This window comes from Agelaius phoeniceus, chromosome 1 (assembly GCF_051311805.1).
Source record: "Agelaius phoeniceus isolate bAgePho1 chromosome 1, bAgePho1.hap1, whole genome shotgun sequence".
NCBI classification, from domain to species: domain Eukaryota; kingdom Metazoa; phylum Chordata; class Aves; order Passeriformes; family Icteridae; genus Agelaius; species Agelaius phoeniceus.
In genome coordinates, this window is record NC_135265.1 from 124,851,535 (window position 1) to 124,878,870 (window position 27,336).

Below are 27,336 nucleotides of genomic sequence, written 5' to 3' on the forward strand. Positions count from 1 at the left end.
CAAAATAATCCACAAGTTTGAGAAAAAGAGTGAGGTTGGCTTGAAACAATAATATTAAGATACATTTGGGACTTATTCAGAAAAAAAAGAAAATCATGCATTTTTGATTTTCAAAGCCATCTGAGTTCATTCTCTTCTGAAGCTGTCAAACATTTAGGGGCATTTGATAGTATTTCTAAGGTCTTCTCTGCAGATCTTAATATGAGGAGTTTATTCTTAAAAAGTAGATGAGATTCTAGATAATCACACAGTTTCAGAATTTAAGACCTATGAAACCTAGGATATTTACAGCAAAACTACAAGAAATGCTAATACTGAATTCTCTTCTGGTCTTTGCAAAAATCAGTGTTCTTAATGCATATAAACATTTAGATCTTGCTGCATATAACTCAAAAGATTCTGTTGCCATCTTTTGTCAACATTGCTCTTGCCTAGCAATTTCCCTATCAAAGCTTTTGTAGTATTAGGATTACCATCATTTACTCTCCTTCATTTAACTTGCACAGTTAATGGAATGATATGTAGCCTACATGACTGCACAAGGACGTATATAATTAGAAAGCCATTGGAAATACATTTGGAAAATAAACTTCATTGCAGTCACTGCTGGTCTTCAAGGGTTTTGAAGAGCTCCACTATGAGGCAGGTAATTTTTGTGCCTCTTTCAGGTTGCACAAGAGGTCCTGTGCAGATTGCACAAATGCTCTGCCCTTGGTTGTGTGGTCTGTGTGTGCTTCTTTCTTAACAGAAAACCTTCTTGAGATAACAGGCTTCCATTGCTAAAACACTAACCCTTGGGATTTGGGAAAGTACAGTTATCTCCCTGTCTAACCTGTATGACATGGGTTTTTAATCCAACCATTTTAATTCAGCCATTTTAATCAGACCACCAACTGGGCTAACATTACTGCTTTCAGATTTTTTTAATGTGTTTTAAGGAAATGTTTAAGGAAAGGAGAGCTGCTAGTCAGAGCTGAGCCTGGTCAAGGGGGACAGGTCATCACAATGTTGATGCTGGACACTAGAGGAGGTGTGTGCCTCTTCAGGTCCTTTGACACCCTCAGCCCTTAAGTCTACAACAGGAAAACCAGTGTTTGCCACCATGGAAGGTTGTTTGGTGCCCAGGGCTGCAGAAGCCTCCAGAACCTCTGCAAGTATTCAAGCCAAGCTCCAGCTACAGTTAAAGGAGTCTCTAGGGCAAGTGCAGACTAAATCAATACCACAAAAAAGCAAAAAGTAATTCTTGTGAAGGATGGAAAGTCATCTTAATTCTGCCAATGGCCAGAATGAACTAAGACAATGATTTTGCCAGCATGTTTTCAGTGCAGCTATTGTACTGAAGGAAAGAGAGCTGGGCATGTTCTTATCTTTCTCCTGCTGTGTTTTGCAGATGGCAAGCTGGGGAAAAAAAAAAAAAACACCTTTCTCTAATGATTTAAAATGCTGTTAGGAAGCAAAACATATTCAATGTCATGCAAATATAAAAAATATGAACAAAGGCCCCGAAAGGCAAGATTCCTAGGATGCTGCTTTGCATGCCTTTTTCTACAAAGATATTTCAAGATATACATTTTAGCAGTGATTCAGCAGATCTTGTACAAGATTCTGCCTGTATCATCAATGGCCATGTCTTTAACAAACAGCCCAGTGTCCATTTTCTCTGTGTTTATCAGCCTGCCAGGGTTTGATGTGCAGCCACTCCACAACCTTGCTGCTGAGAAGAATGCAATTCCTTGGTATGGGCAGCTGGCTAGGCAAGGCCTCCTCAGAGAAACATCTGGAAAACCACACCTGTGTGCTTGTTGGATGGAAGTCTAAGTGAACAATTTATTATGTTTTTCATTATTCATAATTCAGCATACATCAGATGGACATGATTATAGTAAAATTAGGGAGTTCTCGATGCCTGGGAAATGATTGATATCTGCTCTATGGCTTTGGAATGCTGAACATTCACTTTATTAAAACTATATTATATTACATTATACTGTATTAAAGAGAGATACTATACTACATCATACTTACTTCCTAACTTCTAACTACTGAACTGAAAACCTTGTGACTCTCTGTTCGAGAGTCCCGACTCACACTCGTGGATCTAACTGGTCACCTCAGGTAAACAATCTCCAGAATACATTCCACTTGCACACAAACACAGGAGCAGTAAATGAAATAAGAATTGTTTTGATCATTCTTTTCTCTGCTTCTCTCTGTTCAGAGGGCATGTGAATGTCACACATGATTTTTCTCTTCAGAAGATTTTTGAGTTATCCCTTGCAAGTTGGTACTTAGGTTTCAAACCAAAATCATGTCAAGACCAAGCTTCCATGACAGCCTAAGTTCACTGAAAGCAAAGTATTCAGTACGTTCTTAACCTCAAATCCTGTCCTTTACCAATGGTTTCTGAAAAGCTCTATCTCCTTTAGGTGATTTATTCAAAGTACATGATTGCACAAGAGGCCTTTGTGCAAAGCTTAATTAAATTATCTAATCCTTTACTGGCAACTAGAAATTTTTTCTTGAACCATGGATTATTCAAATACCATCATACTGAGCAGCACCCAAAAGCTCTCAAGCTCTCATCATCAATCTTAGGTTTCTTTCTGAGTAGGAAAAGCAAAATCAAAAACCACAAGAGCATCCGTGAGAAAGGCTGGTTGAGAATTTCATTTGTATCCACAGTTTGAAGATCCAAGGACCATCTGATTTTCCTTTAGCAACCACAAGGGCTAATTTGGTCTCATCTGTTAAATACAATACTTTGAGTCACATGTATTTTAAGCCACATTTTCACATGCTGGCAGCAAATGAGTGTCTGCCTCTGTAGATGTGATTTTGATTATAGCAGGGATTTGTGTGTGCCAAGATGAATCTTGAAGCACCCTGCCTTAACATCCATGTGTTATGGAGCGTGGGCAGTGGGCAGGGTACTGCCCCAGCACCCAGGAGAGCCAGCTCCAATCTGGGCTCTGTCATTGGCTTGCCAAGTGACAAAGTATGAGACTGCTTGCTTACTTACAGGCAATTAGGAAGGGTGAGCACAGTGCTCACTGCATAATGATTATATATTGGTATCACCATTTTTAGACCAGTGCCTCCTCAGTTCATGACTGGGGCCTACAGGCATTATAAAGTCAGCAAAGATAACACCATAAAGGTAAATTACAAAGGTATTAATGGCATCAGCTAATATAGACTAGACCTGAGTATGAAAGCCATATATTTTGGCCAGTAGGTGGGGAATGAAAAGCTTTGTTTCAGGTAGTTAAGCATATTAAGGACGTTATGCAAATGATTTGATAAATGTATCCCTATTTCTGGTTTTGTTTTTAATTTTCTGGATGACATTTTCATTTGTGAAATAATGTCTTTAGCCTATGGCCAGCTTTTCATAGCTGTTCTTAATTGCATTTGGATACATCAGAGAAACTGTAAGAGCTTCATGTCTCTCCACCTGCCAGGGGAGAGTGGAGTCATGGCACTCTTCCAATGCTAAATGCATTTCCTGGAAGCCAAAATCACTTTCCATAAATCAGAGAGGACTGCCTGCATTATGTCCAAGGCTGAGGTCATGTAGGGGACCAGAAGCCAGTTCTGAGTATCTCGTTTGTGATTTGATAAAGGTTCAATGTTGAGAATAAATAGTTGAAAGTAAATATTCTAGAGAAATCTGCCAGGTGGGTGATGGAGTAGGCTTTCTGGTCCCCAGCCACTCATCTCAGCTCAGGATTCACAGAGGAGGAGCTGGGGAAATGAAGCATGCTAATGAGATCTCTCCTTTCAGCTTACAAGGAAAAGATGAAGGAGCTGTCCATGCTCTCGCTGATCTGCTCCTGTTTTTACCCGGAACCTCGCAACATGAACATCTACAAATATGATGGTGAGTGATGTTTACTGGAAATCATCCTGCAGGCCAGAAAATGTGCTAGTTCTGGAAAACTACTCAATTGTCCTCCTAGTCCATAGTGTTAGTTGGTGAATATTTTGCTGATTTAACAGTTTAATTGCTGGTTTGGGCTATACCTTCTATGGAGTGTGAAGTACCCATGATGCTGGATATTGCTCCTAATAGGAGCTGACTAAACTTTTAATGTTAGTCCTCTCATACTGAGCTGTTCTTTCCCTACTCCCCATTTGAGAATTACAGTTATTCATAGCTGGCATAATTCCCAAGAAAGTGAAGAAAAGATGAAAGGATGCCTAAAAAATTAACCAGCTTGGGCATTGCTTTCAGGGGGTGTGAAATGGCACAGAACCCTTATAAGCATCCAAAATTGCTGTAAATTTTTTTATCTTTATGAGATTAAGGTATAATTAAGCAATTACAAATAAAATGGAATGTACTCCTGAGAACAGTTTTCAGCCCATAATCTGCCATCGCATTTAAAATGCCCAAGGCAAAGATGCTAAATCATTTGTCTGTGCTTCTGATCCTACTCTGATATCAGTGCTGCTTCTCTCCTGAATACTGCTGGTATATGAAGGACTTACAATTTCCCACCTTATTGTGCAGACATGGAAGTGAAACAAATCAACAAACGTGCCTCAGGCCAGGCCTTTGAACTGATCCTAAAGCCGCCATCTCCAGTCTCAGAAGCACCACGAACTTTAGCTTCTCCAAAGAAGAAAGAACTCTCTCTTGAGGAGATCCAGAAGAAGCTGGAGGCTGCAGAGGAGAGGAGAAAGGTACTTTTCCTTAAAAAAAATATGCTAGTAATCAGACGTGATTTAGTGTACAGAATAGCAGTTGAGTTTCCTGTCTGTTTGTGTGTTTTCCATTGCCATCACTGAGTCATGGTAGCCTTCATGGACAAAAATCATTTATATGTTTATAGAAATGAATGAGTTCATTGTCCTTCAGCAGCTTGCAAGCAAGCCTCCCTGGTCTCAGTGCTGGGGAAGCATGCATTACAAAATAGACCTCGCTTCAGACAGAGGCCAAGTGGGCTCAAATGCAGTTGCTTACAATGTGAGCATAACTAATGCTTCATTCAGGGCATCTGTAATAGTTGCTCAAAGCCAGTGCAGTTATTGTGTCTGAGTTTAAGAGGCAGATCTGCAATTCAAGCAGATGCTCTTGGTGCTACCAGATCTTGACTCCCCGTAGCATACATGGAAATTATTCACAGGGTCTGCATAAGGCAGCTAAAATGTCTTATTTATGCAATATAGAGGAACACCCTGAATAGAGTGAGTTTGGGATCATTCCCACACACTTGAATGAAGACACTAGCATGGCACAGATGCTAAGAGGCATTTCTAGCAGTTTCAGTAGTGATGGAAATTGGCTTTCTAGGGTTTTGCACAGACTATGTCTTCCCCTCTTTACGATCCTACCCACAATGGTAAAGCTCTGTTTTGTAATCACCAAGTTTGTCACATGGCATTTGGAAGAGTTGCTACACCTTTCTCACAAAGGCTGGCACAAAGGCAGCTGGAAATACCCATTAACTGCTTATTTGCCTTTCAACCAATATGGTGAAGAGGTCTTCCTTTTCTCTAAGTCAGAGCTAAATCAGGCTGCTTTTTCCTTTTACTTTTTGCAAAGAGAAAAAGACAAATTCCAGATCAAACAAGTCAGAAGATGACAATGAGACACTTATCATAGCCAGCCTGAATTGCTAGCCTGGAAATTATCAGTGTTCTATATACACACAGCATTTGTGCTGTGTTGCACCATTTCAGAAAAGTCATGACTGGCTGCAATGACCACAGAAAAATTAAAATTGGCAATATATTGTCCTGGTTAATTCATGTTTCTTTTTGCTGATAAACAAAAGGAGAGACACAGAAGCTTTAGGATCTTCGTGCTTTCTGTGTCCTTCACCCAGGAGATCAATGTTATTTCGTGGCAAATCAGCTTGCACAGTTAAATAGGCATTAGAAACCCCTTCTACCTGCCCATGGAGTCCCTTGCAGAGGGTTTCTGAAAATGAAACAAGCTTATATATCTCTTAAGCCTTTTATTTCTCTTTTAAACAATGTGATTTCTTGCTAAAACTGCTGTTAACACAACTTTTCCTGATGTCATCAAAAACATATACTGAAGTTCAGGTACAGCATCTGTGCCACAGATAGTCAGGAAAAGCAGTTCCATTCTCTTTCATTCCTGTCAGACCAGATCAGGGCCACTGTCAAGAACCTCAAGGGAATGATTACTCTGGGGTGTGGTTTGTTATGTCTCTGCTGAAGTCAGTAGATCTGGATTACTGATAGGGCTTTAAAACCTGGCACTTAATTTGGATTTGCAGTGAAACCTGACTATTCTGGACCTCACTAATTTGAACAATTCATCTAGATGATAACTGCAGTGTTGCTACATTTGTCATTTTTGCTGGCTTGCTAACAATGTCTCTGTGGTTCTAGCACACACTCATTAGCACTATCACTTCTTTCAAACAAATATTTCTGCCAGAGCATTCATTTCAGTAAGACGAGATGACTGTAAATCCAAGGAATTTCCATTTGCACTAGCACCTGCTGAGAGGGGTGAGCTCTCACTCATCCAAGTTATGATATTCCCTAAAAACTCGGTCTGTGAAGTTCCTGTGTGCTGAGTGCAAATGCTCAAGATACAGACACAGAATGAAATGACAGCAATAAAAGGCCTGATATTATGCATATACTTGGTGGAAATTACAAATTGAATGTTTCAGAGATTTCATTCCATTGATTTCATTACTGTTCATTTCTTCCTACAGAAAAACTCATCATGCAATAGATTGGTAATCAGTGATAGCAATACAGACACCTGCCATTTCTTCCCCTTGATACTATATTCATTTTGAATGAACATATAACTGAGTTATTTTAATAGACAAGATCCTGCACATTAGCATTGCAGCAGAAATGGCTGGGAAAGGAACAAAGAATAGAGCAAAATGTTTCTTTACATCACTGTTTAAAAATACCTGGTGTTCTCACATCTTAACTATTGACTTCATTTTTGCCCCAAAAAAGGCATAGTGCAGAGAAGGATAAAAAAGCAATTAGAGGACCAGAAATTCTTCCATAAGAAGATAAATTAAACAGTCCACTTCTCAGCTTGGAAAGAGACAACAGATGAAAGATAAAATATAAGTCTACAAAGTCATGAATGGTAATGAGAAGATGAATAGGAACAATTATATTCTATTTCACACAATCCAGAGAGGACAAAACATTCAAAGACATCATCAGACAGAGATTTCAAAAAGGAATCATGTTTTCATGTATTGTTTATTTAAGACGTATTTGTTATCGCAGACTGTTTAGAGGTTATTAAAATGTTATTTAGCTCAAAAATATAATAGCAAAATTGATAGAGCACTACCTTGTAGGAAATTATTATGTGAATGGAACTTGTGACTCAGGAAATATGGAACTTGCTGACTGATGAAAGTTAGAGAGATTTGCCCCACTTCATCTAGAGTTTCCCTCAGCATCTTCTTCCACTTTGTGCTGCTAGACAAACCAGGCAGACTTTTTCCAAAAGCCAGCATGGCTGTTGGTATCATACTTTTCAATCTATGTACAAAGCTGTCAGGCATGTCCTTCCAGCACAATTTTAACTCAAATCAAGTATAACTAATGGATGAGAATTGCCTTTTCAGAAAACAAGTTGCTAACGAATTTTACACTGCTTAGGAATTAGGTTCTGCTCTGTTAATTAGGCAGTGTTCATTAATAAATATTCAAACTCATGAGACCATCTAGAGCAATACATGCACTTCAGCAGTCTCCTGCTTAGGCTTTTTCCAGTTTGTCATTCTTGTTTATTTCCTTGTAAGCTTTTACAGGACTCCTTTCCTTTTCTCTCCTTTTTTTCTCTACCTCACCTGACAGTCCTGACCTCATCCTCTCAGAGAGTTTCACCTGAGGCATTTTTTATTTTTTGCATTACACAGCAAAGCCCATTTGAGCTAGTTACAGATTAGTCCTTTCCATTTATAGAATCCTCTTTACAGCATGTCATTATTATCTTTTCTTTTTTTTTTTTTTTTTGGCATATGTGTGCTATATTTTTCTACCTTGGTGGATATTCAGAAAGAAATTAGAGCACTGTGACATTGTATGGAGCAGAAGTTTTTCTTGCAGAATATTTAACATTTATCAATTTTTACCCATTGGCCTTGAATGTTCAGCTGTTATTATTAGTGGTGTAGAAACTTCAAGGGGCATATGTCAAATTATTTGTTTTTATTGCCTGTGTTCAATTTACTTAGTAGCATAAAAAGGAAACACTAAAGGGATGTGCATTTCTTCTAGACTGTGGATTATAGAAATTGTATGTAATTAAATCCTTTTAATGGCTTTGTATTGGGATGAAACTGAATCAAGCTTATCCCTAGAGCTTAGTGTGACGAAGAATGCAGGAAAACAGTCATATTTTTTTTAATTTCATGCTGTTGGATACAGACTTCCAGCTTCCTGGGTTTTTAATTCTGTTGCAATGAAATGCCACAAGACAAGCCTGCTGTCCAGCCTGGGCCAGGCTCATTGTGCTCCCCACAGCTGCAGCCAGCCCAGGGCATCTCTGCCAGCTTCAGGACCACACTCAGTGCTGGGCTTCAGCATCCAACTCATTGCCCCTTTGAGCCAGCCCCACACCTGCCCAGAGGGGGCTCTTGGTACTCTTTACCATCTCTGCTTTTCCACCCATGTTTAGTGTTCTGTACAGGAGGCTGCTGGGGGAAGGCAGGGAAGGCAGCAGAGCTGGGGGACAGATGTTCCTCCCTGGACATTGCATGGCACCTACAGAACTGCTGCTCCAGGTGACAGGCAGAGAAGGGATGTGCTCCTTCCCTGTCAAAAGTCAAGCTTTCTCCTTCCATCTCATTTCTGTTACCCTTTCCCACCAAATTTTAAGGTGAGAAGAATGGGAATGAAGATAGGCAATGCCCAAGACATATGTCTCCTGTCTTGCCCACCCATTGATCTTCCTTTCTATTGCTGCTGGCCCTCAGCTGTGCTTCTGCAGAGAAGTAACACAGCATGAAGCATTTTTCCTTGTAAAGGTCCCAGTAATAGGTGTAATCAGCACCAGAAACAGATGTTTCTGTCACATTTTGCTTTACACCAGTGTGTCAATACACAGTGGTTCTCTCCTAAGTAACCAAAGATAGCAAAAATTCCAAGAAACTTCACAGTTCCTCACCCAAAACCACATGTTAGCCTATGGAATATGGGCCTGTAGGAAGATGTTTGCTACCAACAAGGAGAGGATTTGGTGTTAGGCACCAAATGTCTCAGACCACATTGAGTGAGCAGCATGCATCCCACTGCTGGCAAATATTCTCTGCCCACTCTGCCATGGGCTCTGCCACTAATGAACAACAGTAAGACAATTTGACATTGATCCTCATTAACTTTATAATGCCAGGCCTCAAACTGCAGCAGACCATGAGGGCAGAGGCTCAGGTGGTGCTTCTTGCATGCTCCCAACATGCCTTGTTCCACCCCCACAGGTCAAACCATGAGAGCAGCAATTTTGTGCCAGCTGAGGAAGAGAAAGTTTTCTTGAATCACAACATGGATGGGCTTTGTTTTTTTCCTCCACATCCCAAAGGTTGTTTGGCAGACTGTACAAAAATAAATTGAAAAAAGGAATCCCCACCTAAATTTAAGCAAAAATTTTCATTATCTAGCTTCACTAGAAGCAGAGCTTCACCCATAGTTACAGATCACATGTCTCTGGCTCTCCTGCCAAATGGGTATTTCTGAGAGAAGTCTAATTTGAGACCATTCCCATGCTTCTACATGGAAAAATCCCAGCCTCAGTTCCTTCCACTGAAAACATCAGTACTTCAAGTCACCAAACCAAGGCTTCACCTTGGCATTTACATTGCAGTAGGAGCCTTTCCTCCTGTCTTCACAATCTGTCCATTAATAGTGTCTCTTAGATAGACAGTGTATTGAGGAACACAAACATTACTGCAGCTTCTTCTGAACAACTGCCTTGTTTAAAAAAAAAAACAGTCAGTGATAAAATGTGCTGTGAAAGAGGAGCACTAAGACAGCCTAGTAACCAAAGATACTGGTACCTGAGGTTGAATGCATTTGAGCTGAAATTTCCAGCTTAAAAACAGTTGTCTGAACCCATTTCTTGTTTAAGAGCAATAAAGGATTAATTTTATCTCCACATTAATTACTTCAATATTTGGATATGTCTGTCAAACAAAGATAGATAGATGTGAGAAAATAAAGCACCTCTTACTCAGATTAGGAGAATTTTCTTCATGTGAGTAGTAATTAAACAATATATCTCCAAAGCAAGTTTCCATAACTAATTTTGCTCATGGAGTGTTTAGTCTGCATCTATCTCCAGCCATCTAGGTACCAGATGTAGATTTCCTTTTGAACCACTCATCTCTGAAAACTGAAGATGCACAAAATCCTTTAAATAAATATGACATGAATATCACAGGAGTTTGCCTGCACTTTTAGCACATCAGTATGTTTCTTGGAGCAAAGGTATTTGTACCAGGACTATTCTCCAGTATTTTTATTCCTCCACATTTAATTATTAACAAATAAATATTTTTGTTTCTCCACATTATTTTGTGGCCTTTTAGTACCTTAAGGAGGCTTGTAAAATGGAGGAGAAGTGATTTGTTCCAAGCACAGATAGTGATAGAACAAGGAAGAATGGTTTTAAACTAAAAGAGGGGAGATTTAGATTAGATGGTAGGAGAAAGCTCTTTAATGTCAAGGGCTGAGGCAGTGACACAGGTTGCTCAGAGAAGCTGTGGGTGCCCCATTCCTCAAAGTGCCCCAGATGAGGTTGGATGGGGCTTTGCACAACCGAGGAAGATGTACCTGCCTGTGGCAGGGGGTTAGAACTGGATGATCTTTAAGGTCCATTCCAGTTCAAGACAGCCTATGATGCTTTGATTCTATGATGTACCACTGGATGCTGCAGCTGCAGCTGCATTGGTTATGCCTTGTTATATTTAAGAAGTGTTCTGAACATTTCCCCTTGAATATTGCTTTTTTGCTCCACCATTTCATATTTTTCTCTCCTTATTAGTCTTCTTTATCTTTCATCTTGTTTACGGCCCTTTTTTTTCATTTTCTCACCACATCTGTATAAGAAACACCATAAGCAGTATACAACTGTGTAATAACTATAAAAAATTTTGAAAATATCCTTTCCAGCACTTCAAACAGTGTCGAAAATAAAATGAAAACCTCCTATGGTTGTTGGAATCTTGCATCACTGTGGAGCTGTGTGAGTCCAAACACAGCCATTTAAAATCCAAAACAAACAACAAAGGGAATCTATTAATCCCAGCTCCCCTGGGTATCCATGGTCATTCATTTACCCATTTCTGGATGTGTAGTAGACTTTGAACAGACAGGGTGGCCAAGTTCTTTTGCCAAATGGGCTGGAAACAGAAAATAATTTGACAATCCAGTACAAACACATAGCAGGCGCCTTCCAGAATTGTCATAAGGGGATTTCAGAATGATCTGAGCACCAGGGAAACAGGCAGACTGACAGCTGGGGTACAAGGCCATTAGAGAAGGGACATCAGTCTGAATAATGACATTTTACCCTGTGGATGTTTCATGGCAGGGAGGGGGGGTTCCTTTATTTTGAACCATTACCAGTGATTTTCCTGTCTCAAAATTCGTCACAATGTGCCTTTAAAGACATTGTAAAGGAAAATCACATTAGGGATTTACAGTCACTTCCTGAGGCCTGGTTCAGCTTTCAAGTAGTCTCTTTCTGGTGCCAACCCAATTTGCATCCAGTAAATACTGAATTAGAGGATAAGGATTTTCTTCATTATCATGAATTATAGGACAAATTACTTTTGAATGTACTGTCTGCCAGCACAGCATCCAGAAATGCGTGTACTTTGATATGAAGCTCTAATTTTTCAGTGTTCTCCAGGACATATGATAAAAAGTCTTTCCAGAAGGCAAAGGGTTTGAATGAAGAAAACAAATCTTGAAAAATGGGCAAGTGCCTCAAAATCTCAAAGGCATTTTGCTGCCTCCATTGAAAGCAAATGCTCTTTTAAAAAATGCTTATCTGCATAGTCCAAATCTTACTTTTTATTAGTGCATGGCTGTGTCCTTGAAAATTGTTTCCCAAATCTGGAAAGGTCTGATTTTATAACACATTATACATGCATATTTAAACACTATGAAATGTTAGCCTCTCAAATTAACAAGTCACTTCTGAAATGTTTCATGGGAAAGGACATTACATTAAATTAGTCTAATGGTGTCTTTTCTAGTCAGCCTCCCAACAGGAAAATAAATGCCTTCCCAGACTATCCATTACTTTTAGATCATTTAAGCAAAGGGTTCACAAAATTCATATCAGCAAACAAAATTTAATGATTGTAACTTTTCCAAAAGTAGACTTTTGAGAGATTGCTGTTGAGTAGTAAATTAAACAAAAAAATGCAGAATAACTTTAGAAGCACTAGTCAAACTGGGCCACCCAGGTTTGTCCACAAGTGGGAAAGAGAGATGAAAATATTTAATTATTTCAGGTTTACATTGCATCAGATCTCAAAATAACTTTTTTACTTAGTAAATTAACCTACGGTTAAGAACTGTTAAATGCTAAGTATCTGAAATCAAACATTTTGTTTCAAAATAAACTACTTTTATTATATTATTATTAAATTTTTTGATATTTTTATTAAACTTATGGGGCTTATATGATTTTTTAATTGGTTTACAAAATTCCTTCTTTGCCTAGCTCTACTTGTCTTTGGCTCATCCTTCTTCTATTTTCCACCAATGAAATTCCCTCTGCCTTTGGCTTCATCTATCTGAGGGGTTTTGTTCCCATTTGCAACATCTTTAATCTGGCACAACAGAGTCAGAGACATGAAAAATGCTCACTCTATTACTCTGTTCAGCATATGCTGCAAGGGAGAGAGGAGGCAGGAAGAGTCTCAGGGAGGTACCAGCCTTTCCAAGACCATTCCTGCCAGCAGGTGCTCCAGAGATCAGTTTGGGAAATGGAGAAATGAGCTTGTACCTGTAGCCAGACCAGAGGTGAAATTCATTAAGTGATAAGGATGGATGGAAGTGCCTCTCTCCTATCTCAAGCAAGCCATTACAGCCTTCCAAAGCCAGATGTGTTTTATCCCAGCATCTTGCTGCAAGATGTTCTGCCTTGCCTTTGCAGCCTTTTCTAGAATCTCCTTAATTTGCCCTGCCAGTGCATTTTGTTCTATGCATATCTTACTTTCATTAAAATATTTGTTTTCTTCTAGTTGAGTCTTGCTCATATAAAAGAATTGCAGCCTTTTTCAGTCCATTTAAAGCCACACAACAGAATTTAAAAGGTTTCATTACCACAAATTGTAATTAATGGTTAAAACCCTTAATTTAGGCCATAAACTAACTCATTTTTATGGATCACAATGGCAACAGTGCCTTGGGATCAGCACTGAAATACACATTTAGCCTCCCAGTGTCCTATTTCATTCCCAAGTTTTTCTGTTTCTTCTCATGCTGCTTCTCATATATTTTATCCAAAAGCATATGATGTTGTTCATCCTTTCCAAATAATTGCCTTTTCAACTAGCCTGGAGAATGGGCCCGATGCTGCAACTTTTTGGCTTCTTTCCTAGGATTAGTGGTTTCCTGTTAGAAATTTGATTGAATATACATAAAAAAGCTTATGCTTCTGAGAAGTGAGTTTGCAAGGGAGAACACAATATTAAGCATAGACTGCATCTGTTTAATTCCTACTTGCAGTTTTCATCTTCCTTGAAAAATCAAAACTTTTAACTAAAAATTTTTGGTATTTTCTATGCAATAAAACACTTTTTTTCTCTTCCTAATCAGTGAGATTAATCTGAATATAAATGTAATGGGAAGAAACATTGTCTGAATTGATGCTGCCTGTCTTTCATGTCAATGAACTTCCAAACCTGTTATTAACTATTCCAGCACATTATAGAAGAGTCCAACCTGGGTGAAAATTGCACCTGTCCTGCATCAGTAATCTCCACAGAAATTGCTCTGTGCATTTCTTCAACCCCAGGTCCCTGTCTCTAAAGATAAAAGGCCTGTAGCTAAGACACGGCATCTGTCAGAGGTTGAGCAAGCACTGCAGCAATGCAGGCGAGCCAGGGCAGCAGCACAGCAGCATTTCTTGTTAACAGAAGAGCTTTGGACACTTCTCTGCTGCTGTCTCAGGCGTGTACCCCACATTCAGCCAGTGCTTCTAAACCTAATGCTAACCTGGTTCAGTCACAAAGTGACCTTCTAAAAAAAGGCAGCAAACCTTACACAGTTTCCACACTCAGGGAATTGCTGCCCTATGGCAAGGAACCGTGCTCCTTGGCAACATGACAACATGCTTTGCTCCACAGGAGTATTTCTTCTCAGCCTGTGTCTCTGTTTCCAGTCCCAGGAGGCCCAGGTGCTGAAACATCTGGCAGAGAAGAGAGAACATGAGCGAGAAGTGCTTCAAAAAGCTTTGGAGGAGAACAATAACTTCAGCAAAATGGCAGAGGAAAAGCTGATACTGAAAATGGAACAGATCAAAGAAAACCGTGAAGCTAATTTAGCTGCTCTTATTGAACGCCTCCAAGAGAAGGTAACCACACCATCACTCCTCACCTTAGACTAGAGAGGGAAAGCTAATCAATATTTTGCAGAGATGTTGTGCATAGTCCTTATCTCAGCTGCTACACTTGAGCTATTTTTAAGTCAGAGCTACTGATGCCTGTCTAAACCCCCACTCAGTTCAAAAAAGGACTGAAGTGCTACAGTCACACAATCACAGGATGGCTGAGGTTGGAAGGGCCCTCTGGAGATCATCTGATCCAACTCCAGGCTCAAGGGGGGGCCACGAAGGACCAGTTGCCCAGGGCCATGTCCAGGTGGCTTTTTAATATCTCCAAGAATGAGGACTCCAATTCCATTCTGGTCAACCTGTGCCCGTGCTCGGTCACCTCACAATGACAAAGTGTTCCCTGATGTTCAGAGGAAACCTCATGGGTTTTAGGTTTTTCCCATTGCCCCTGATCATGTCACTGGGCACCACTGGAAAGATCCTGGCTCTGTGTTCCCTTCATTCAGGTATTTATAGATATTTGTAAGATCCCCCTGAGCTGTCTCCAAACTGAACAATCCAGCTCTCTCAGCCTTTCCTCATAGCAGAGACTGAGAGATGCTCCTTAATCCTCATGGCCCTTTGCTGGACTGTCTCTAGGGAAAGGTTGGTTTTCTAGCTTTTAAGAAGTTCTGTGAACAAATGAAAGGTCACTTGTGTTTAGATTTTAGCTTCTAAGAAAAGTCACTGATCAAATCAAACAACTGCCCTATGTCTGTAATTCTTGGTTTCTCAGAGGAGAAACATGAAAAATTATGAAAAAAAATCTTTCATATACAGCAAAAGAGGTATGTCTTTCCACAAGTCTTGCAAGGAAGAGAGTAAATTTTCCTATGGAGATCATTGGTACATCCAGAGGAAACAGGGAATCACAAACCCTAGATGCAGGATGATGTCCTTCTCCAAAAAAACCTTCCATACAAGGGAGAGAAACATGCAAATAAAGATTTAGAAGTGTTAGGGAAAAAAATAATTAGTTCTGCATGAGTGACCACTTGTTTCAATAATGAACTTTCTAATACACTCTGATACACTATTTCAATAGTAATTTGGCTAAAGAAAATAGCTCTCAGAGGTTTTCAAGGCGATCTTCATAAGCACCTCTACATCTGTGATGCAGACAAAAGTCTTTGAGAGTAGGAAAGAAACAACAGAATCCAAAGGATGATGTTACAAGTAACTACACAAACAGGATAATTCTTGAGCTTAAGAGCTATACCCAGATTGCTTGACATTTTTGCATTAGCTTCATTTGCAGGCACATACCCAGACCTTATGAAAACAAAGGGAAAAGCAAATTAGTTATTCTCAAGGTCCAAAAGGAAGTGGGAAGGACAGCTGATGCATCTCTCTGTCCTAGGATAATGTTAGCAGACTGTTAAACCCTGAATGTGATAGTATATATACATGAAAGCCAAGAAAGACTTCTGAGGAAAGATGACAGTAACTTTCTGGGAAACATTTGCTCTGACCAGTAATTAAAAAAATACAATTTTGTCAACACCAAAGCATCAAAAACAAATATAATTTGCCAACATCGAAAGTGAATTCTTAATATACAGAAAAAGAAGTGAGATATCTGGTTCTAAGTCTTCCACAGTTACACAGAGGTGTAACCTTGGGTTCCCCAAGGTATTGGTGTCTAGAAGCTACTGCAGAAATAACTTCTGTATGCTGCAGTTAATAGGAACACCAAGCAACAAATCCCTTGTAAAATTTAGCATTCAGTATTACAAATCTTTAAAGGACTGATTTACATATTAAGTTAGTGCAATAGGTGATATTCTTCGTCATAGGCAGAGAAAGACTCAAGAGATCAGGTAGCTTCAGTGTTCAGACTAAGGAAATTATTGAGATGTTCAGATTGATTTACCTCATTGAAACTAAGTTCTTGGATCTTTATTACAGTTCCTAAATGCTACAGATAACAGAGTAACTAACATACAATGTGCAGGAAATTAATTCCACACTCATCCTTCCCTATATTTAGTTTAATATCCAGGAATTCAAAGGGCAAATGTGAGCATGGGGCACAATTTATGCTGCAAGCAGCACCTCTCTATGTGGCCCTTTTAAATGAAACTCTGTGAGGCACTGAGGATTATAAGGCCATATCAGATAAAAGACTGAGCTCCAGAGCAGGAGTAGAAAGTAAACACAAAATTTGCCTCAGGCTGGTCTGGTGGATGACACTTCTCCTGTGTTGCTTCTTTTAAAGATGTTTGTGCTGAGAAACAAGTTTTGCACAAGCATCTAATGCATGACCTAAACAGGTTGTCAGCATGAACCTTCCTGGGCAGGTGGAAGGAGAAAAAAATTTGATTTTTCTGGTTTTGATGTTTTCCAGGAGAGGCATGCTGCAGAGGTCCGTAGAAACAAGGAGCTCCAGGTGGAACTGTCTGGCTGAAAACAGCAATGGTGGATGTGACCCATCCCCACCATTAGTAAACTCCCCCTGCCTATATTATTATGGATCATGCGATATAAGTATGGGAAATGTATGACGTGGTTTAAAAAAAGGTAAAAACAAGAACTCAATAAAAAACTTTAAAAAGAAACAAAAAAAAAAAATAAAAACAAAATCAATGCGGTCTCTTTGCAGAATGATTTGCTTGATGTTTAAAAAACTTGGATCTTATTTTGTAAATACTTACATTTTTGTTAAAAAATACAATTATTGCATTATGCAAGTTATTTCATAATCTTACATGTCCTGTAACAGGCTTCTGATGTTGTCTATTTCCACTCGGTTGAATTTGCTGGGTCTGTTCATTTGAAGCACCTCGTGTCTAATTCCATTCCCTGCGACTTCTCATTCCAACCCACCATGAGGTCAGTAGTAGTTCTATGGTGCTAGAGGCCAATCATTGCCTAATAACCTAGACTGCTTTGCCATCTATAAGCTTCCTTGAAACAGTGACTAGATCACAGGTATTGTGACTTCACGTTCAGCTGTCCAAGACAAAAGGCTCTTAAAATGGTTTTTCAAATGCAACTTATGCTGCAGGGCTCTGTACTGTGCTGTACAATTGAGGTTGAATCGCCACACAGCGTGTTTGTTGCTTCTGCTTTTTGAGGTGAGAGGCAACAAAAACATCTGTGCAGCAGAATGAAATCAAGCAAAATCAGTTTGAGACAAATTTAAGAGGCACGTTGTAACCATCAAGCTGTGACAAGTTTTGGATGATGCCAAACAGCCATACAAATGCTAATTGTAAAGTGAGCTTAATTCACCACTTGAAAATTTATTGATGGAGCAACTAATAGATAGCATCAAGTGGCTTTATCTGTAGGTGCCATGATCTATGATACTTATCTGATGCTACCACATTACATGTGTAATAGTACAAGAGGCTACCGAGTATTTCACCTGGAACCCATGAGCCAGTTGTTACTGTTTTTTTATGACACTGCTGACTTCCATTCATCATGACCTTTACTCTTCAGTGTTAGCCAATCCTACCTAGGGACAGACATCTAGGACTAAGAGGGCTGAAGCAGGAGGAATGACTAGACAGGGTGCTTGTGCCAAGTACAATATCACCAAACCCAACACATCATCCCCAAAATAGCTGCAGTTTTGAAGTTGTCCCTACCCCCCCTGGAGGTTGCTGCCTGCATATTCTACTCTTCATTAGTGCTATTTTCCTGTATGTCATTGTGAGCAAGCTGTGATTAATAAAGAATTGGGGTTCTGTGAACTGAAAAAGGGCTTGTTTCTTCTCTGGCTCCATTACGTCTCTGGCATGTGCCCATGTAAGGGGAAAACCTAATGTAGTCATAAAAACATGGAAATGAGACTAAAACAATTATTAATAGACCAAGCCTATTTCTCTGCTAATATGGGACTAATCCCTGCTATGCCTTTTCCAGTGCTTAGGCTGGCTTTTTTTAAAGATTACCATATAAACTGAGCCTATAAATGTGACCTCTAGCATTGAGTTTATTAAAAAAGAACTGGCTATATACACATGCACATGCACTCCTTAATCCTGACTCAACACTGGGGGAAAAATGGAATTTGGGGAAAGAAAAGTAAATAATCTGAGTATGTACATCAATAACTACAACAAGATCCTGGGTGTTAACACACTGGTTTTCAGGGTGGAAAACATTAATTTATAGGATTTATTGAAGAAAAAAATCACTTGGGTTTCTGCTGAGCTACAGAGTGGAGATGTAAAATTGAATCAGACCCTATTTTGAATTGGACAAGTGATAAAAAATTATCTCTAGGATTAGTAGAAAACTAAACTAATTATGTGAAGTCATTAAAGTCGCGTCATTTACTTGCTCTTTTAGAGAAGTGGACTTTATGCTCTAGGTCTGCAACAGTCAGTTTTTTATTTTATCAGATTATTTTGTTTTGGGGCCAAGAGTTGGCCTGCAGTCAAAAGAAAGAAGTTGAACGTGGAGAAAGGCTGTGAGCTCAACTCTGTGTGCAGTGAACTCAGAACCGCAGAATGAGATGAGTACTCCAGCTTGTTAAGCAGCTAAATTACTTATCTTTCTCATGAAATTTCCAGAAGTAAACCTGGCATGGGAGCCAGATAGCAGACGTTGAGTCTGGAAGACATGAACTTCCATGTTGCCAAGCCTATAAAGTTTGTATTTTGCTTTAAGCCCCAGTTAAAAAAAAAAAAAAAAGACATTATTGTAATTAAATTTAAGGTCCAGGATCTTAGCTTGAGGTATTGTGGATTCTGTTTTCATTTCCCAATGGCAAGCCACTTACAGTTTTCCCTGTCCACTGATTTAACAAATTCTGGAAGTACTTCAAGCCCTTTTCCTGGCTGTGGTTGCTCGGAGAACAAGCCAAGAACAAATCTCTGCTGGTGAGCCAAGCAGGGCAACCTGCATCACTTCCATGGGGTTCAACTTTCTTCCTCTCCAAAAAGGGTGTCCACACCCAAAGTGCCAACTGGGATGGTCTCTTACCCCACCACAGAGCTGTGCTTTGCCTGGTAAGCGCTTCTCAACAGATACCAAGGCTGCACCAGGGAAAAGAGTGAAGAACCAGACAGGGGGAACATTGCTGCCCCAGGTCACAAACCATGCTCTGCTCCTGCTCACTTGGCTCTTTGAACAGTGGAGGGTCTACAATTCATTTCATTAATATAAAACTATGCTTTGAAAGCCTGTTTGCAAATACACTGCCTATTTCATCTCTAATAGCAAAAAGAAATAGCTGGAGACCTGCAGATAGCCATTTCCTTCTTTTACTCCTGTTTCTTTGCATTTCCTTATATTTTGCTTTACTACTGCCTTTCTAGCTCCTCCCTGCTTGTGCTAGCAGGGAGGAGCTAGAAAGTATTGTGGGCATGGGTCTCTCTTCATGTGTAGCTACAGATTAAGAATCTCCTTGAAAAGTAAGAAAATATAAAACACCTGCTTTTAAAGTATTACCATTTGGGTAAGACAGGGCTTTTTTAATTCAATGGCAACCATTGGGTTGGGTTCAGGGCTTTTAGATCAAAAAAATTAGACTTCTTCTTTGATTAACTGTAGATGCCCAAGTCCATGCCATGAGCTGTGAGTAGCTGCTGCTGAGCTGCAGAACATTTCCCACAGACTGCCTGAGACCTCCCACAGGACGGGAGGGAGGCTGGAGCACTGGCATTGCACCACACAGATGATTCCTCCTTTCACTGGGCTCTATGATGGCTCAGAAGCAGGGCAGAGCTGTGCAGCACATCTAGAGAGACACTTCTGGCCTCTGACCTCTGCAGGTCCAAGGACTGCCACTCCAGGCTGGTTCAGGTTAGATCTCCTCTTGGTTAACTCATCAGTTGTGTCAAAGCTGCCACCAGGTGACAGCCTGAGTAATCAAACAGGAATGGCTCAAACCTGTCACACTTCTCATGGTCCTACCAAAGCCACAAAATCTATGGTCAAACCAACTCATAGAATCCTAGAATCATTTAGGTTGAAAGAGACATTTAAGATCATTGGGTCCTGGCATCATTAACCTGGCACTCCAACTCCACCACTAAACCACACCCCTAAGTGCCACATCTCCACATCTTTTAAAAACCTTCAGGGATGGAAACTCTGCCACTTCTGTTCCAGTGCTTGATAACCCTGATGTTGAAGAATTTTTTCCTGATGTCAGAGTCACAGTCCCAGAATAATTTATGTAGGAAAAGACAATTTAGTCCAACCTATGACAAAACACCCCATGTCAACTAGACCATGGCACTGTGTACATGTCCAGTCTTTCCTTAAACACATCCAAGGATGCTCATTCCACCACATCCCTGGGTAGCCCATTCCAATATCTAATTACCCCTTCTGTGAAGAATTCCTTCATAATATCCAATCTGAACCTCCCTTGGCACAACTTTAGGCCATTTCCTCTTGTACAGTCACTTGTTAGCTGGGAGAAGAGATCAACCCCTCTACAACCTCCAAATATTTCCAGAGTCAGGAGGTTTGGATGTATGGTTTAAATCCATCACCAGTTCAGAACCTGAAAACAATGCCTTTTCTCTCCCCTTTGTTATCATGCTTCTTGTCCCGTGGAGGGTTTTTTGTTGCTTTGTTTTAGAATGACTGGAAGAAAATGCTAACCCTTCTATAGCCAAATAGCATTGTCTGCCCATTCCCTCACTCCAGAATCCCCAAACATGTGGCTGATGTGCAGCAGCATTGTACACACACTCAGAGCTGCCTGCCTGACTGCCATCCAGCAGCCCTATCAGAGAGATGGGCTCTGTCATCAGCACAGGAGAGTTTTACTCCCAGCACCTAAACTATGCAGAGAAGAGAGGAACTTCTCTCCCCTCCCCTAGAAGGAGTGAGACGTTAGGGCAGCATGAACATCTTTCTCATCCCACTGTTGCCAGATCCCATCATGTCAAATCAAACCCTCCCATCAGGTTTTGATGGAGAGAAGCAAGGATTGCACAGGAACAGGCAGGCCCCACATCCACCTTGCACCACATGCCCTGTCCTGAGCATATTCCAGCGGTGGGAAGAGGAGACATTCACTCAGCAGAGGGGATATTACCAGGGGGATTTGGGACAATTTTAGGCAACTTTCCCCGTGCCTCAGGGCTGGTAACACAGTGATGTTGGTGCAATACTGCCATGCAGTGGTCAGAGTTTACAAGGGGGAGCATCTCTGAATACACCAGGGATTGATTGCAAGGATTTCCTCTGAAGAATATCCATCCCATCTGCTGCACAATTTACACTTTATATAAGGTAGATGATGGTTTTAAACCTGAAGCCTGAGTCCAGACATTTTCAGGTTTAACTCCTATGGAACAGGAGTGGAATGACCACAGATAGCTGTAAGTCCAAAGTAAGGACTGATATTTTTGTGTGGAGCATGGAGCAGCCAGAATTACAATTATTGCAACACCACCATCAGAAGCACTCCTGACTATGATAATTCCTGCATTACTGAAACTTCAAATATGTCTAGAAACCAGCACAGTGCACAGCAGCCAGCTCAGAAAAGAGACTGAGACAATTATAAAAGCAATGTCTGAAGTACAGGGAAGGGCAAAAGAAGCTACACGAGGAACCATCAGCAGATTAGGGGATAAACGGACTGTGAAACAAATCTCACATTTGAAAAGTAGTTTTCATCTCCCAGTGAAGGAGAGAGCATTTCAGGATTCTGCAGAGGTTGAAGCTGTCTCCCTTGAAAAACACTGAACTCTTTCTCCATCCCCACACCAATTCTTGGAACTAGGGCACAAGACAGAGGAACATAAAATCCAACCCACATTATATATATGTGTGTGTGTGTGTGTGTGTGTGTGTGTGTGTGTGTGTGTGTGTGATCCATAGCTCTGTGAGCAATAGGAACCAGAACATGCTTGGATTATCCATGGATTAGGGGGTTCTCCAGTGTGCAGTAAAATGCCTGTGCTCTAGCTATTCATAATTCCAGTGCTGTGCTGAAGCTCTGATGCCATCTGATCTTTTAGTTTTCCTCCTGGGAGATTCATGGAGTTTCCTTTTACTATTCAAGGACCATAGGAATGCAGATAATAGATAATTTACTTAAGGAAGCATTTGCCTGCTTCAAGTTGTCCTGGTTCAGGGCAAGTCTACAATATAATGTCATGCTCTCCTTCTTTTGGATGGCAGTAAGTAGCTGCTGGAAAATGTCTTCCTGCTGTAGCAGTTTGGCTTTGGTGAAATGAGTCACAGAAAAGGGATATCCTGGGCTACTCTTGACGGAGACATGACAGGCATTATCCCAGATACAACCTAGACAAATGTGATATGAGGAAACAGCCAAGCTACAACTTAAATTTCTTTTAGCTATTATAGTTACAATGGATTTTTAAACAAACTTTGAAAAATAGGTTCACCCTATCAAAATACCCTATCGAAACAGTTCTTAAAAGACACAGCTTTCCAGTAAGTTATTTAGATAATAATTTCTACATATTCACAAAAGCTAAATTTCCCCATGTACAACTGCTTCTGACCAGAAGATGGCAATCTCTTATTATTTAATAGGCAACTACAGATGGTAAATTTTATTTTGAAGAGCCTTTCAACCTCTGCAGAATCCTGAAATCCTACTGTGTGGAGTCTGATGTTCTATATTTACCCTCAAATATGGGCTTGAGTTTATATAAAACATAAAAGATAACACTTTTCCCTTGGGCAAAATTCATTGCTTTTGCTACATTTCCTTAAAAATACAGCACTGGCAGACATTTTAAAAAACCTGAAGGATAAGGTGGCCATATGAATAAACAGGTTGATATTACCTGTTCCTTAGTCTGGAGTTTAGAGACTGATTCCTGCTCCTAGCAAGTCTGAACCAGCTCTCCTGAGTGCTGGATGGAAGCAGGAAAACCTCACTGCTCCTCAGAGAGATTTCACACAGGCTGAAAAAGGGTGATGCTCACAGCATACGAAAGTGGAACATCCCTTTCTGCACTGTGTTTTGCATTTGGATGTTTGCAAATGATGATATGTGTGAAGGTGGTCACAGGGGTCTTATGTTGAAGGAAGAGACAAGGATTTGACTCCATGTTTCAGAAGGCTTGATTTATTATTTTAAGATATATATTACATTAAACTACACTAAAAGAATAGAAGAAGAAGTTTCATCTCAGAAGGCTAGCTAAGCTAAGAATAAAAAAGAATGATAACAAAGGCAGCTGCCTCAGACTCTGTCCGAGCCAGCTGTGCTGTGACTGGCCATTAATTCCAAACATCCACATGAGACCAATCACAGATGCACCTGTTGCATTCCACAGCAGCAGACAATCATTGTTTACATTCTGTCCCTGAGGCCTCTCAGCTTCTCAGGAGGAAGAAATCTTAAGGAAAGATTTTTAACGAAAAGACGTCCGCGACAGATACGGATGGTGGAGTGCAGTGGCATATGAAGAGCTGTCCATGAGCTGGTTGCACAGAGTGCATGTTTTCCTGACACAGCTATTAGCTGGGAGCAGCACTGGATGAGAGCACATCTTCTGCCTCCAGGGACAGGTTTGGAGGCAGCACAGCTGCTTGCTTGCAAAACACAGTCTGTGCTCAGATTAACAGTTTCTGTCAGACCTTGGATGTCCCCATGAAGGGCCAGCTCAGTCTGCCTTGTGCCATGCTCCTAGGACACCCTACCAGTGCTGGAGGGAGCCTGACTCACCCAGCATCTCCTTGGGTGCCTGTCCATGCAGGCAGAGCCTGTGACAGAGCTGTAGGGAAAGATGTAATCTGGGAAACACAGAGAAGAGCAGGCTGACGGCTGCCACCCAGAGACAGCAGCAAACTGGCAGCAGCAGCCAGGCTGCAGGAGAATAATGGTGAAGCTGCTTCTGCTCTGAATTTCCCCAATCCCTGGCAACTCAGGAGGAGTCCTGTGGGAAGGTAATCCATGCATGGATGTCATGGCTTAATCCATCAGGCAGCTAAACACAGCACAGCTGCTGGCTCATTCCCCCCACCAGTGGGATGGAGGAGTAAAATGGGGAGAAAAAAGTTAAATTCATGAGTTGACAGTTTTATAGGACAGAAATGGACTTTTATTATTATTATTATTATTATTATTATTATTATTATTATTATTATTATTATTATTATTATTAATTATGTTACACCAAAAAAGGGATGCACAATGCAATTGCTCATCCCCCACTGAGCAATGCCCAGACAGCTCCCAAGCTTATATACTGAGCGTGCTGTCATAAGGCATGGAATATTCTCTTCAGCAGCTGGGGTCAGCTGATCCAGCTGTATCCCCTCCCATCTCCTTGTGCCTCCCAGTCTTCTAAAAGTGATGTGGTGTGAGAAGCTGAAAAGTCCTTGACTTAGAGTAATCACTGCTCAGCAAAACTTCAGGGTATTATCAACACTGTTCTCACCTTGAATCCAAAACACAGCATGGTACCAGCTCCTAGGAAGAAAATTAACTCTATCCCAGCTAAAATCAGGACAGCAGGGTCCCAGGGCATCCTGGGAGCTGCACTCTGAACCCATCCAAGATGTTTTCCAGCACCGACACCACTGCAGGGGTGTGTGTCCTGTGCTCCCCAGCTCACAGCAGGTCACCAGCACTGGGCATTATCTGCTTGTCCTCTGGCCAGCTGTGGCCTCCATGTTAGACCTGACTGTAGAAATGAGGCTACTTCTGCATTTCACAGTGCATTTTTACCCTCATCGTTTGCACAATAATCAGGTGCTTGGACTGGTTTAAAAATGTATTTTTTTTTTCCTATGGAAGGATTCATGATGAGTTTTTAAAGGCATGCAGGCATCTCTGTTCTCTAGGGGTGCACCTCCACAGCTTTGATACAGTTCATTGGCAAACCAAGCTGGAATTTACAATGTTGATATTAGAGAGATTCCTCCTCATTGTTTCCCATTAGTTTTATGGTTATCCAAGGTGTAGAATTTCTCCACATCGAAGCTGAAGGCAAAACTGGACATCTTCTTCCAGGGCTCTGGACCATGCAGAGTTTACAGTATTAACAGGCTCTCTTTTGGCCTGTGCAAGATGCTGCTGTGGCTGGCAGATCCCAGGCAGGGCTGGGGAGTCCCCCATTCCTGCCAGGCATCCTGGGATCATTCCTGGGACACAGGGTGCTCACACCAACTGGCCTGAGTGCCATCACCTGTTTCATGCTCCCCTGGGCTCAGAGCCTGCTCAGCTCAGCCAGCTTGAAACCAGGATCTTCCCCAGCCAGGCTGGGAGTCCCAGGACTCTGGGAGCAAGCACTTGGCTGCTGAAGCACAGCCACACAGGCTCCAGCTCACCCACAGAGGCTGCTGCTTACTGCTGCAAGCGTGGAGCCCTCTCACAGGTTTATGGAAAACTTAGATATTTTCTATGCTTTAATACTGGGGAAAAAATCCCGTCCTGTTATTTGGACCAATAAAATATAGGAACTGCTTTTTCATCACCCCATTTTTCTCCTTTCTGAGAGAAATTAGATCTTTCCAAGTTTAGAGGAGAAAAATTCCCTGCACTGAAAGAGAATTGCTCCTTTCTCATGTACTGTAGCACAGGGGGACCACTCTGCAGTCAGATACTGTTTTACCTGCAGTCTTCTATGGATTTTCCAGGAAAAAAAAAAAAAAAAAAAAAAAAAAAAGAAGGGAAAGAGGTTTCTAAACTGAAGATAATTTCTTCCCAGGTATGTGGAACACATAGGTGTAACCTGTATATCCCCTTTTCTTTCTATCATATTTCAGACTACTTTCCAGTAGGCTTAAAGGCAGGACAAAAGCAAGAAGTTAGCCAAATTTATTCCAGTTTCCTGAAGAACTCTGTCTGTATTTTGGAGCTCTAAAGTCCTGTGCCCAGCATACGATGATGTGCAGGTCTGAGGTGCAAGCAAAAATGAATGATTAAAACAGAAACACACCATTTTCTAAGCAGCATCTTGATTTCTGTGGAAAGGAGTATTACACTTTCTCTCTCAGCAGTGGAAATCAACCACAAATACTGCAATATTAATTCCTGGCATGGCCATACCCATAAACTTAATCTTTCTTGGTTTGCCTAACATGGGAAAAATTATCTTTCTCCTTATTCTGATCAGTGATTTATTCATTATTTTGGTGAAACAATGATTTATTTTCTTCTTGCTAGCCTTGTAGTAGAAGATATAGTTGACTGAAATCACAGAAAAGCTTTTGCACAATGCATATTATCTCACTAAGAGAAAGGTTTAAATATAACTTTGCATTACTCTTAAGACTGTATTGTTCTCCAAATGACCACTATGCTCACAGTAGTCCTAAAAGAAAGCAAATAGAAATTAAATCCAAAATTATCTCCATTACACTTAGGCGGACAAGAACTGGCTGAAAATAGAGGTGGAAGTAGATAGAGTTGCAGTTTTATTCAGCAACTGGTCTTGAAGAAAGACTATACATTTGAGACTATACTAAAATGCCTAGAGAAGTGTCAGAACAACTTCAGTTTTTCTCAGAATTAGATAAAATTCATGAATGTTACCATCCTGATGAGTATTTCTGAGAAAAAGCCTAGAGATGGTCATAAATAAAGCAAGAGACTTTAAGAAGACAAAATCAAGTGGATTTGTGGATGAAAATACAAATATTCATGGTAGTCATGGCATTGCATGGGGTAGCTGCTCACATCAACAGAGGTAGCCCTGGCAGTAACTGTAGATATTTTATTAAATTTAAATACGAGGAGTCCACTAGGGAATTACAAATATGGCACTTTCCATAGGAAGGAATGGAGAAATCATGATCTACATCTCTTCATTGGCATTGGCTATGATATGCCCCTGAAGTCATACAATCTACAAAGC

The 27,336-nt window shown here is 40.6% G+C and overlaps 1 protein-coding gene across 1 annotated transcript in view; it reads left to right on the top strand.

The window, feature by feature from the left end:
* The window catches only part of STMN2 (stathmin 2), a 39,995-nt gene extending 21,711 nt beyond the window's left edge, over window positions 1-18,284 (top strand). The window contains exons 2-5 of the mRNA XM_054645583.2: window positions 3,785-3,880; window positions 4,514-4,686; window positions 14,366-14,557; window positions 16,923-18,284. Of these exons, the coding sequence (XP_054501558.1) occupies window positions 3,785-3,880; window positions 4,514-4,686; window positions 14,366-14,557; window positions 16,923-16,982 (521 nt within the window). The 3' untranslated portion in view covers window positions 16,983-18,284. The remainder of the gene's footprint in view (window positions 1-3,784; window positions 3,881-4,513; window positions 4,687-14,365; window positions 14,558-16,922) is intronic.
* The last annotated feature ends 9,052 nt before the right edge of the window (window positions 18,285-27,336 follow it).